This window comes from Plectrocnemia conspersa, unplaced genomic scaffold (assembly GCF_051122295.1).
Source record: "Plectrocnemia conspersa isolate PC_06_02 unplaced genomic scaffold, ASM5112229v1 ptg000010l, whole genome shotgun sequence".
NCBI classification, from domain to species: domain Eukaryota; kingdom Metazoa; phylum Arthropoda; class Insecta; order Trichoptera; family Polycentropodidae; genus Plectrocnemia; species Plectrocnemia conspersa.
In genome coordinates, this window is record NW_028277174.1 from 17450978 (window position 1) to 17463235 (window position 12258).

At 28.7% G+C, this 12258-nt stretch overlaps 1 protein-coding gene across 1 annotated transcript in view; it reads right to left on the reverse strand.

Annotated features, from left to right (window-relative positions):
- The window catches only part of LOC148230794 (limbic system-associated membrane protein-like), a 217070-nt gene that overhangs the window by 10031 nt on the left and 194781 nt on the right, over positions 1-12258 (reverse strand). The window contains exons 5-8 of the mRNA XM_088194479.1: positions 11684-11833; positions 11317-11385; positions 10223-10470; positions 6087-6195 (exon numbers count right to left, since the gene is read on the reverse strand). Coding sequence (XP_088050605.1) covers positions 6087-6195; positions 10223-10470; positions 11317-11385; positions 11684-11833 — 576 coding nt within the window. The remainder of the gene's footprint in view (positions 1-6086; positions 6196-10222; positions 10471-11316; positions 11386-11683; positions 11834-12258) is intronic.

Sequence of the window (12258 nt, forward strand, 5' to 3'; positions counted from 1 at the left end):
CATATTTTTTCTGTGTAAAGCTGTTATTCCTTGCACATGTATGTAAATAAATGATTAGATTTGATTGACTAGATAAATTTTAATATGTTTCGAAACAGGGGAGTGGCTACTTGTATTTTTTGAGAGTGATAATAGTATTCTGCGCTTGACAGCATGCTTGTTTGTAGCAAATTTAAAGATTTTTTGAAGGTAGTTCACTATTCTTAAATATATATTTATAACCACATGCAAAGATACTGTATATACATATGAAAACGTTATTGTATGTTTTGCTCATTCACTAAGCATTATTAAGGCGTAATATGAACACGCCTAAAAATTTTCACGTGCAATTTTTGCCAATGTAAGCAAGTCTCAGAACGGTATTTCAGAAGGCGTGTCTGCAGCCTGAAATGATTATCAAGGGAGCTCTAGAGCCCTAGAGCATGATCAATTACTCAACTCGAGTCGTAAAACCACTTACATTCTCACACGTTAAGAGCATAATAATTAATGTTTAACGAGGCCTACCTGTTCTGTGCTACTACATTGCGATAAAGCAAAAGATTCGCTACCATCAAAGAACGAAAGGCGGTCCAAGTTCTTTCGAATTAGCAAAATCAATTTGCGAATTGTGAAACTGCATGAAAGCAGTTCGCTAGTCGAAAACGTGAACGTGATACGCGATCGTAAATTAACGCGAACCTTATCGTGATTAATTTATAGTTGGAAAATTACTTAGAAACTTTTAAACGAAGAGCGACGATGTTGAACAATATTATCGGCTTGATATTTGATCAAATCGTAAACACAATAGTTATGTATGGTTATGGCGTATACTTAAATGTATATGATTGTATTATTATTACTACTAATTGAAAACAAACATAATGTTGAATAATCCATGTCATTAACAGACAATAAAAGGTAATGGAATTCCAGATATTTAAAATCATTAACGGCTTCTATTGTAATGATGCGTATATTATGCAATTTATTATAATTTAGACAATATTTAACTGCCTTTGTGTTTAAAATATTTCTAGGAATAAATAATTATACTGCGTGTATTAATATCTAAATAAAAACAATTTGTATAAAACATTTTAGTCACTATGCAAAAATATGATGTGATTTTACAATAAATTACAAACCAATTTTTGGAAATTTGAATAAAAAAACCGAAGTCACAATAAATTAATTGTTTGTAAATCACCAAAATTTTAGCTTATATGAGTGAATTTTTAAAAATAATTATTTCTACGGGGTACCTGAAATGGGTTGCGTCAGATTTCGAACAAAACGTTATTTCTTATATTAAACCTTTGATACAAATACAAGATATTTATGGTCCGACTGATACTTAGCCCACGCTTCATTTACATACCAATTTTAGAGGCGTATGTCAATTACATTTAACTTTCTCAATTACAATTAAGCGCCGCTAACCGAGCACGTACAACGCCAAAAATAAATGTATATTACACAGACGCATAAAAGGTAAGTTGTTAGAGAGCAAACAAATTTCACACGGGACGCCCCGTTTTATTTATTGTTTGCCGTGGATGAGGGCGCTAAAGCCCCTTTGAGCCCTGTCTTAACCAAGTTAACCGTGAAATTTAGCAAAGTTAACTCCGGCTGCTCGGCCACATTTCATATTCACTCCGAGTCGCCGAATTGACAAAGTAATCGTGGAATTCGAAAAGCCGAGCGCTAACTCTTAAATTAATTCGGCGTTAACACGGCTGGCTCGGGATAAAACTGTGCGCCCTGTTTGTATACGTACAAACATATATACCTAGGTGTGTGTAATCACTTTTAAATTGCGTCAAATCGCGTATCGGTTAAATCAAAAGGTGTTAAAAGGACAAAATTGCGGTTCATGAACGAAACACACGTTAACACCTTACATGCATTGCTACATATTAATTTAAAATGTAGTCGGAAATTTTTATTAAAAATATATTAAATTTACCAGTAACTTTACGTTAACTTCACCAATTTACAGTTTTTCTGTATTTGGATAAATTTTTGAATACCGAAATACCGATAAATGAACATATTCTGGAAAAATATTGTAACACACTTTATGTACACAGTGTACAGTTATGTTTCTACAAAACTTTAATAAATCAAAACCATCGCTCATACGTCCAGTTTCTAAAATATTACTATTTAGTTAAATTGTGATATTTTTAAGTTATATGTAAAGAATTTTTTTCAAGAACTGACTAGATAAACATCATAAAAAAAATTTACATAAATTTATTATTTGAAGATACGCCTAAGATATAAATTCCGTAAAATTAACGATCCTTATCTCATTTCGCATAAGAAATTAAAGTTGCATAGTAGTCTGTTGTTTGTTGAAAGTAAATACTTAATAAAATACTGTTATAACGAGCTTTTCTAAATGTTTACGTAGCTTAAAGGATCAAAACACAATACAACAAACTAGCTATATATAAGACATACAAAAACACGCTTTCAAATATATATTTACAGTTATAAGCAAATAATAAGCTTTTAGTATTATATATTCATCCATTTCCTTAATTTTTTTATTATTATTCTTCCTTTACATTCTGACAAACGTAAGCCTAATATGTAAGTATTAAAACAAACAACCATTTCAGTCTAAAAATCAGTGACATTTATATAATTATTTAAAAATTATTATGTGTAATATAATTTAAATTTATATATATTAACAGTAAGCACTTATCTTATTTTTATCAAAGTACGGTTAGAATAAATTTAAGGTAAGAAAGTAAAAACGATGATTTATAAAACAGTAGGTTGGCAACAACTGTTTTGAATTAAATATTGATTTTTGTATTTTCTCTTTAAAGCATTTTATAAAAAGAATCTTTTGAAATATGGTAATATTTTTGTTATTTTTTGTAACAACTTTTATGGATACATTTACTAAAACAATTAGGTGGTCTACAAATGCTGCAAAAAGTTTGTTAATTTATACGGTTATTGTGGTCGTTTTAGATTCAACGAAAATTTAACTTAAAGAAAAATTATAATTATAATAGAAAACAGCAAAAATATGATCCAGAAGTGATTTTTGATTACTTTGTTCACCCTATGAGTTTTTGGACTATGGTGAATCGATCATAAAATTCTATGGTAGCCATGGTGGTAGCAATTCAATTCAATTTTGGTGTAAAGCAGTCTCTTATACAGAATATGTCTGCCTAGTAGATTTTGATATTAATCACGTTTAAAGCCCGAGGAGAGTAATTGCTTACGAAAAGTTATATGGAAAATGTGCAACGCAATGATAGATATCTACCAGTTATTTCATATTATACCTTAATAATTTGTTCAGCAAATTAAACAAATTAAATTATTTTAAATGAAAGGCTACAGCTGCAGTCGTACATGAAAAAAACTGTCAAAACAGGCCAATATCTGCAGTGTTTATAAAAATAAAAAAACGCAAATCTTTTAAGCATATAATAGAAAAGAAAAGTTTCTATAAAAGTAAAAAAAATGTATTTTTATATTTTATAAAGACTAGCGTGATCAAACATTAACGATTTATAAGTGATTTATAAGAAAAAAATTAATTTGGTTTTAATGATAATTTATTAAAAAAAATGTTATTTTTTGGGGCTGATTTATATGGCCACAAGTTAGGTGGCACTTTGGCAACAGTGACATGGCGGCGGTGAGAGCAACACTATTCCTCTGGCAATCACGACGGAAGTACAACAATAGCGACGCCTTGTCCGTCAATTTCATTTATAACATTCAATTACTATGTAACTATTATATACATTAATATATATTAATATATATTATATACATTATTATGCATACAACCCCATGGAGAAAAGATTGATAGAAAATAGGAATACGGAAAAAACGGACAATTTTTGGAAAGTATCAAGAATTTAATGTCTACACGTATTACCTCTTCTTATATTTTAGGGTTGTATATGACTCGATAAACGTAAATAACTTATATGCAGCCATGGAATAAGTCACAATAAGAAATATAGAATGTCAGGTAAAAGTACAAAATGATCAATTCAAGCCCCTATACACATTTAAAATTTAACGGTCTTCAACAGGGTGACACTCTAGCACAGGCCTCGGCAACCTTTTTTGGCTGCGGGTAAAAATAATTAAAATGTGACTATTAAAAAGACTATTTAGGTCAGTGAATATTTTTGGTCCTAACAACCATATATGTGTTCTAGTCCTGACATCGTAACACGTTAAAAAAATCATATTTGCAGAACTGAAATGGGTCACTTCAAATCATCAAACGGGTCACTTAGTGACCCGCGGGTCATAGGTTGCCGAGCCCTGCTCTAGCATATTCTCTATTTAACATTGGAAATTCTCTATTTAAACTGGAAAAAGTCATTAGAGATGCTAAATTAAATATAACTGGCAGTATATACGTATGTGTAATAAATCACTTAAAATCATTGCCTATGCTGATGACATTGACGTCTGAATCCTGGCGTAAGACCGCAAAAACTAAGGGAAATTATTGGAGGGGTCGAAGAGCCTTCTTTGGTTGTTTGACAAAAAATGAATGAATTTCTGAAATTCTATGTAATCAAAATGTAAACTATTAATACACATATTCATTGTCAAAAATAATATCTACACTAATTTAACAATAAAATAATTTTAAGATCATATATAATATTGTTTTACTTTGTGTATATTTTTATTAACATCGATAGGTTGATATCGAAAATTGTTTTTTTTTAATATATATATATATATATTTGTATGTTAATTATATTCCCAAATATAAACTAATGACTACTTTTAATACTGAATATATCAAATAAAAGCTTAGTAATAAAATGTATCAAAATAGACAAAATCCTTTTTAGAGGTTCTGTTTATTTAATAATAATAATAAGACTTTTAATTACACTGTAGTAAATATAAAGCCATAAATAAGAGCGGATAATATTTCAGAAAGTTTAATTAAATTTATGGAACTGTATTTAGAAGATAATCGATACGAATTGTAATATGTAATCGAAGATACGAATCGCCAGAAATGAACAAACGTATAAACTAATAAAGAAGCCATTAAAAAACCGCATTGTAAATAATGGATACTATTTAATCATATAATATTACAATCAAATTTAAAATAGTCTATGTAGTGGGATATTAAAATGATATATATTTAATTAAAGTATAAATACAGATATTTTACAGTATAAACAAGATACAATTGTACTGACCTAATTAAAAAAAAATATGTAATCATTTTGTATTGAAAATCTAAGAAAATGTTTATTAAACATGTTTTTATAGAACATTCAAAGTTATATATTATATAAATATATACTCATGTAATGTATAATACATAAAAGGCGGAACAAACCTTGTTATCTTAATATGAAAAAGCTCAGGTGCCGGGATAGATAGTGGGCGGAAGAATGGAGATTAAGTTTAAAAAGGATTTCAGCTTTTAATACTACCCATGAAATCAGATAAGTGCATTAAGCATTAAGCCGTTATATAAGTTATACAGAATATAGCGTACGAACAGCGTGTAGAGTTATGTTTTTTTATAAAACAAAATAAGGAAAAACTTTGCCTTGGAAACAAAATATGTTTGCAGTGTAAAGGGGAGAGTGGAAATTCGTGTTTACATTTGAGAATTTAAATGACGTCATATTTAATAATTAAAATAAAAAATTGAGTAATTTATTAATTAAAAATAATTTATAATAACTGGTGTTTTATATAAACGATTGACTAGTTCAAAGATTTGAAAATATTGTTTGTTTTATAATTCTTATATTTATCTAATTATCTATCACGTTTCTATAATTGTTATGTTACACGAGGTTAAAATTATCATCAAAATATTTAGTAATAACTTAAAAAATATTTTTGTATATTTTTAAGAATCATCACTTTTCTAGTTTATATTATTTACGTAAGTATTATAAAATAGAAATACTTTTTTTCATATAATAATAAATCTGGTATTATTAAATATATTTTTATTTGGTTACTAAGATAAATTAAAAACTAGATCAATTGACCAGTGTTTTATTGATTATCAGAATAATTAATTAATCAGTAATATAAAATAAGGGACATACCAATAATAGGAAGATTGTCTGGTTTCGAAGTGGTGAAGGGCTCTGGTGTGGGTTCCATCCCAGGAACCTTGACTTCAAGATTGTTGTGGTTGGCTTTGATGAGAAACATCTGAAAAATTCCAATCTGATTAGCATTGTTATAGTGTGAAAACTGTCCGTTTCGATTGCAATAAGTGGTGAAAACATCGACTCGAGAGCATTCGAGCGCGAATTCCTGCCGGCTTCGAATTCATGGAACAATGGTGCCGTATCGACCAAGATTAAAATCATGGATGAATACTCTCGACTAAGAAATTGGGGCAAATAGTGAGCTAAATCGTATACAGTCAAGCGAGAATGGGGAGAGAATTGGGACGGTGTTTAATGCGGAAATTTCGAAGATATTGTTGTCTATTGTGGTCGAGGGAGAAACTTGCCAGATCAGACCATAAGTTCCAAGATATAAAAAAATATAAATTAGAAAATAACATTTTTAATATTATTATATTTCAATAATTTATCAAACAATAAATTACCAAAATGATTTTTTTTTATTTATTAAAAACATAATATACTAAAAAAATAACCTTTGTATATTGAACTGAAACATAGCAAATTTAACTAAAGAAAAAAATAAAATTACAATATAACTTAAAGGGACAAAATATAACAAATTGTAACTTGTTTTTATAAAATCATCGTAAGTTGGATTAACTTTGACTTGAAAAGCATCAATCATAATAGAAAATCACTTATTAAGAACTTGAGTGCAAGGAAGGCGAGAGGTTTCGAAGTCGAATTCGCCCTTCAACATTATTGTCAAACTTAACAGTTGTTTTCAAGTATGCCTTGTGTAACTTGCAAGTACACGGTTTTCAAGTCAAAATTTTCGGTTTAAAGGACATCGGTGACGATTATAGTTGTGTATTAGTTTTAGGATGCTTGAATCTGATCTTGTGATATCGAATTTACATTTTCAAGAGAAACTATAAATAAACTATTCGCGTACACTGCTGCTTATATAGAGGATTTATCTGTGCGTTACTACAATAGCAAGTTATAGCAAAGTCATCAATTGCTGGTTACCAAAAACTTAATTTCCTCCATAAAATGACATGAAATGACCAGCACGATAAACTAGTAATATAACTCGGTGACTAACCTAGGTTTGAACCTTATATATATTCAAGTATTTGCTGTCTCACTACTTACTTATTTTTTCTATTTTTTAACGCATTAAGATAGCGCCTATCACGTTTTACTAAAAGATTTACAAGAAAAAGAAAGATAAATAATTAAAAAAAATAAAGATACAGTTCCAATTTATAAGCTAATATATAAAACATTTATGCAAGGAACAAAGACTTAATTAGCAATACGTTTTACTTTGACAATCCGTCCGCTATTCGTGTCCTTTATGACAATATAGTTCATAGTCTTAAATCGAGATTTATTATTTTAAATACAAAATAACTAAATATTTTCTCTCAATCGAAAAATTCTAGAAAAGGTTTTTGAGATACGTTTATAAGAGGGTATTTTGTTATTATTTGTTCTTGTATTCCAGTGCCTTTTTTTTAGGAGCGTTGGGATACGATTTTCTGAGTTTTTGCAGAAAGTTGTATGTCGCTAAATATTTCTTCTAACTACTCAAGTCCTCGAGTCTATTTAATGTCAGCTACGAGGAGTTGGAATTTATCATTTTCCTTATGTATTATTAAATTATTAATATATTAAACATGTATTTTTTGCCCATTGTAATGGATTGTATGAACCTGCTAAATAAATACGGTCTTGATGTAATTTATATAAATAAATATATTATATTTTATTTGTATCATTACTATCTCAATATGTATACCCAGAGTTATATAGTTTCTTAAAAAATAATAATCGCAGAATCGCCAGCTTCATTTCCATAATATCAGGACATCTAATAAAAAACATCCCTTAAATTTCCACAGCTTTCACCACGCTGCCCGCAATAAAAACACTTTGCGCATCGTTAACGTCGCAATTTAACGGTCGGTTCATAAAAGTGTTATCGCCGATAAAACTGATTCGAGGCGAAAGCTCGATTTTCGACGAGAACGAACATACACACATTCAAGCTTTGCCATTTCGAACATCGAAGCTCACCTGTTAAAGCTTAAACGACTCTAAGTCTAGTTCCTTCTATGTAACTAGATGTGTGTTTATTATTCTAACCCGTTCGACCCCAAATTGTGGCGTAAGCGGCATTAAGGAACCACTAGACCCTTTTGTAACAACATATTTACGAGTTTGCAACGGACGACCCTTTTCGCCCTGTCCCTTGTAACATTGCCCCATAGACAAGACCGTTATTCACTAATCAGATATCAATAAGCGTGTAATTTCAATAAAAACCTAATGCGAGCGTGTTGTAAGACTATAATAATAAATATAAGTTTTGCATATATTTAGGTCAGATACAGAAATATTATAGATTAAGCTGACAATATCATATTGTTCGAGTATACCCCATATAAAATTTAACAGTTAAATCTGATATTATGGGGTGGCGGAATTTTATTATACTCTTAATTTTTATTGGAAGTGCTATTTTTAGTATCTGAGAATACTGGGGTTTAAAACTAAATATCGCATTTTTATCGACGGTGAGCGATTAAATGAGACTTAAATAAGCTTATTTCACTGAATAATATATATATATAATTATTTAGAAAAAAATAAAGGAAAAGTATCATTATTTTTTATTATATCTACTAATCTGTTTCTGATTTGAACAGTTTTTATATAAAAATTGTTTCTAAAGTAACCATATATACATTAAAAAATATTAAAAATATAACAATTTTTAAAGCTTATTACTTCTAAATTCAATATACTATGTATTATACATTCATTGTCTAATACATAAATTTGTATAGCATAATAAAAATATATTTTGACAATTTTTTATTTTAACAATAATAACTAAAATATAATAATTATATATAAAATATCAATGTAGTACCTGCCTATTTTTTATTGTTCTCCGTAAATACTACGGTCTTTAATATGTTTATAGTTACACTTTAGAAACTTGTTGAAAACATTGGTAACCTCTCATTTTTATCATTTTACCTTTTTTTTAATTATAAATGCTATCTATTATTTTATTAATTATGCTTATTAACAATCAAAGACACTAAGAAAATATAGCAACGTATTTATGATATTATTTTTACAAATTAAATAAGCAATGTGCACATTAATTTATATATCAGGCGTAAATAATTTGTCAATTATTGATTAAATATTATCAATTTTATTAACATCGGTTTTGTTAATAAGATTAGATATAAACAATGTAAGCATTTATTTATATTAAGCGTCGATAATTTACTTACGCGTAACAAAGATCTAAATAAAATTGCCCATTTGTAAATATAAAATTAATATTGTGTATACAAAAATTAAATATTTAAAAAATATCTACGAAAAAGATAAGATAAAATCCAATGTTTTTAGATGAAAATATTTTTACATTTATTATGGTAATTGAAGTATAATTAATATTATGATACGTTCACTAATTAGCACTTAATTTACGAAACTCTTCTACCATAAAATTAATTAATGAAATGTGCACAATAATGTATGTTAACATCGGCTCAAATTAAAACATTTATAATTTTATGTATAATATATATTAAAGTTAATTAAATTGTTAAGAGCAAGGTATATATTCTTTCAAAAACATTAAGGATTTTTTAAAGGTAAAAATATATTTTCACTATTAAAATTCTCTCTACTATTTTTTAAGCGTTTTATTGTTTTATTAATATTTTTTTAAAATATGAACAATGTTAAATAGTCTAATAAATACTAATTAGCTTTCAACTATTATATATCTAATTAAATTGAATAAGGTTTTTTGGCATTCATAAAAATGGCTAAATGTACTTAATTGATTTTTATTATTAGCTACAAATGACAGTATTGTAATTTTTATTTATTTTTCAATAAATTAAAATATTATTTTTAATAATAATTTTAATTTCTCGGTATCCAAGTTCAAGCGTAGCAAAATTAATTACGTTTATGATAAATACTCAATCAAAAGTTGCCCACAAACTTCCCAAGAGCGTTAACAGGGTAGGATTAACCCCTAAAAACTAAATTTGACCCACCTCTGTCGGTATCTCGGGTCTGTGTCCCTCGAACAGCGTTATGACCCTTTTCATAGTGCCCATGAAGTTCTTGGCCAAGCATATATAGTCGCCGAGGTCGTTCTTGTCATTGATTTCCACCTGCAGCATGGACACGTGCGTGTCCTCGTATATCCTGCCGGTTTTCTTGCTTACTATTCTGTTGTTTCGGTGCCACGTGAAGTTGGCCGCAGGCTCCGCTGTGGCCTCGCACGTCAAGTTGATGGTACCTGAAACCGGAAGCGAGCGTTGAGATCGGAAGGCGCTTTTCACCGGATGTGTACCCCTAGTACACGCTTAATTACCATGCGGCGGAAAAGCTCTCACTAATTAACGGGTTGGAGAAGTGGTTCGTTTTCAGACAGTGTTGGAGTGTAATGTGTGAATTTGTGATGCACTTTGGCTTTTTGGTCCGACGTGTGCTGGGTTTTAATTAGTAGTGTGGTAATAGGTGGGTAATTTAAAAATACATTCAGTCAATTTATTATTATTGAATTTAAGATAATTGGCGTGAAATTTTAATTTTTTTTTTTTTAATATAAGATATTGAGAAGTTACACCTATGAGGTAACGACATATGCTTAGTAAAAATGATAACGATTATATACTTTGATGATGAATAACAGTTTGGGATTGTCAAAGGCAAAGTACTTACAAATATTCAAGGAATATAAATGTATCTTAATTACTCTTCAATATATTATAGTTAAAAAGAACAGTTTCTTTCCTTCCAGGTGGTAACAATTATAAAGTTAGATAATTTACCCGCAAGGACAAACAGTAAATTGGAAAATAAATTATGTAAGGTTAGTGATAGCAAATATAACTAAAAATAATTATTTTAAACAAAATTTACGACTAAATTTGTCATGGCATGACTGGTTTTATTTTGAAACCTATGTTCGGATTATCCTATTTTCAAATACATATATATGTATATACAAACACAAAGGCATATCAAAGCTCAATCGCGTCAAAATTTAATATAAAAAAGGTTGATTGCAACCCGATCCATAAAGCTATTTCTGAAATTGGATGATTGATATTATATTAATAAATATTAAAAAAAAATATACCGTGAAGATATCCAAAGGCTGGCTCTGCGTTGGCGTGGATCGGAAGCTTTTTCACAGGTATTGGTTTATCTGAAAACGAAATCATCTTAAATATATATTGTAGAAATGTATGGGAAAATATGGTCTATTAATCAGGCAAGACAGTAAAGGAAATGTCTGAGTCGTGAAATATATCGGATTATGACGTTGAGTGCTACGATCTACATATACACGAAAATTTTGCGTGTTGAAACTGACAAGTGCTTTTCATATATACGCGTTTAGAATTGTGATGGATGTGTATGTGTGTGTGTGTGTGTTTTCAGTGTTAAATCGATAAATTTAACATGCATAAATATTATATGGATATTGAAGATTTATTACTAACGTTGTACGTTCAATTCGATAACTTCCCCCTTGACGTCGCTATTTGATGTTGATACTTGTATGGCTTTACACGTGTATCTTCCTTTGTCGCTCAAGGTGATGTTGGATATAAAGAGTCCTTTTTCATCCCTTCGATATTTACTGCTGGTAACTGCAAAAAATATTTGATTACAATAGAATTTGAAGAGTGATATGACTTCGTTTTCATGGAGGATATCAATAAAACGTATTTTATTAAGTTATGAAATTAATGTGTCTTTTGTAAATTTTAATTACCATGCTGTTTATTAAATAAGTAAATATGACAGTATAACATTTTTTATATATGTTTCTGTTTGAGGAATTATTATATAATATTATGCAATAGTATGTCGTTTAAAATAGCCAATAAAATTTTTTTGATCATTCGGATTTATTATGTATAAAAATATACTTTTTCTCCTTTATTTGGAATCTGTTTAAGGATAACAAGCAATTCTTATAATTATTATTTTTCTCTTTCCTTTAAAGACAAAATATAGCATAGAGAGTATCTTTTTTTTTTGAAAAAAAATATTTTTAGATTAAATATATATA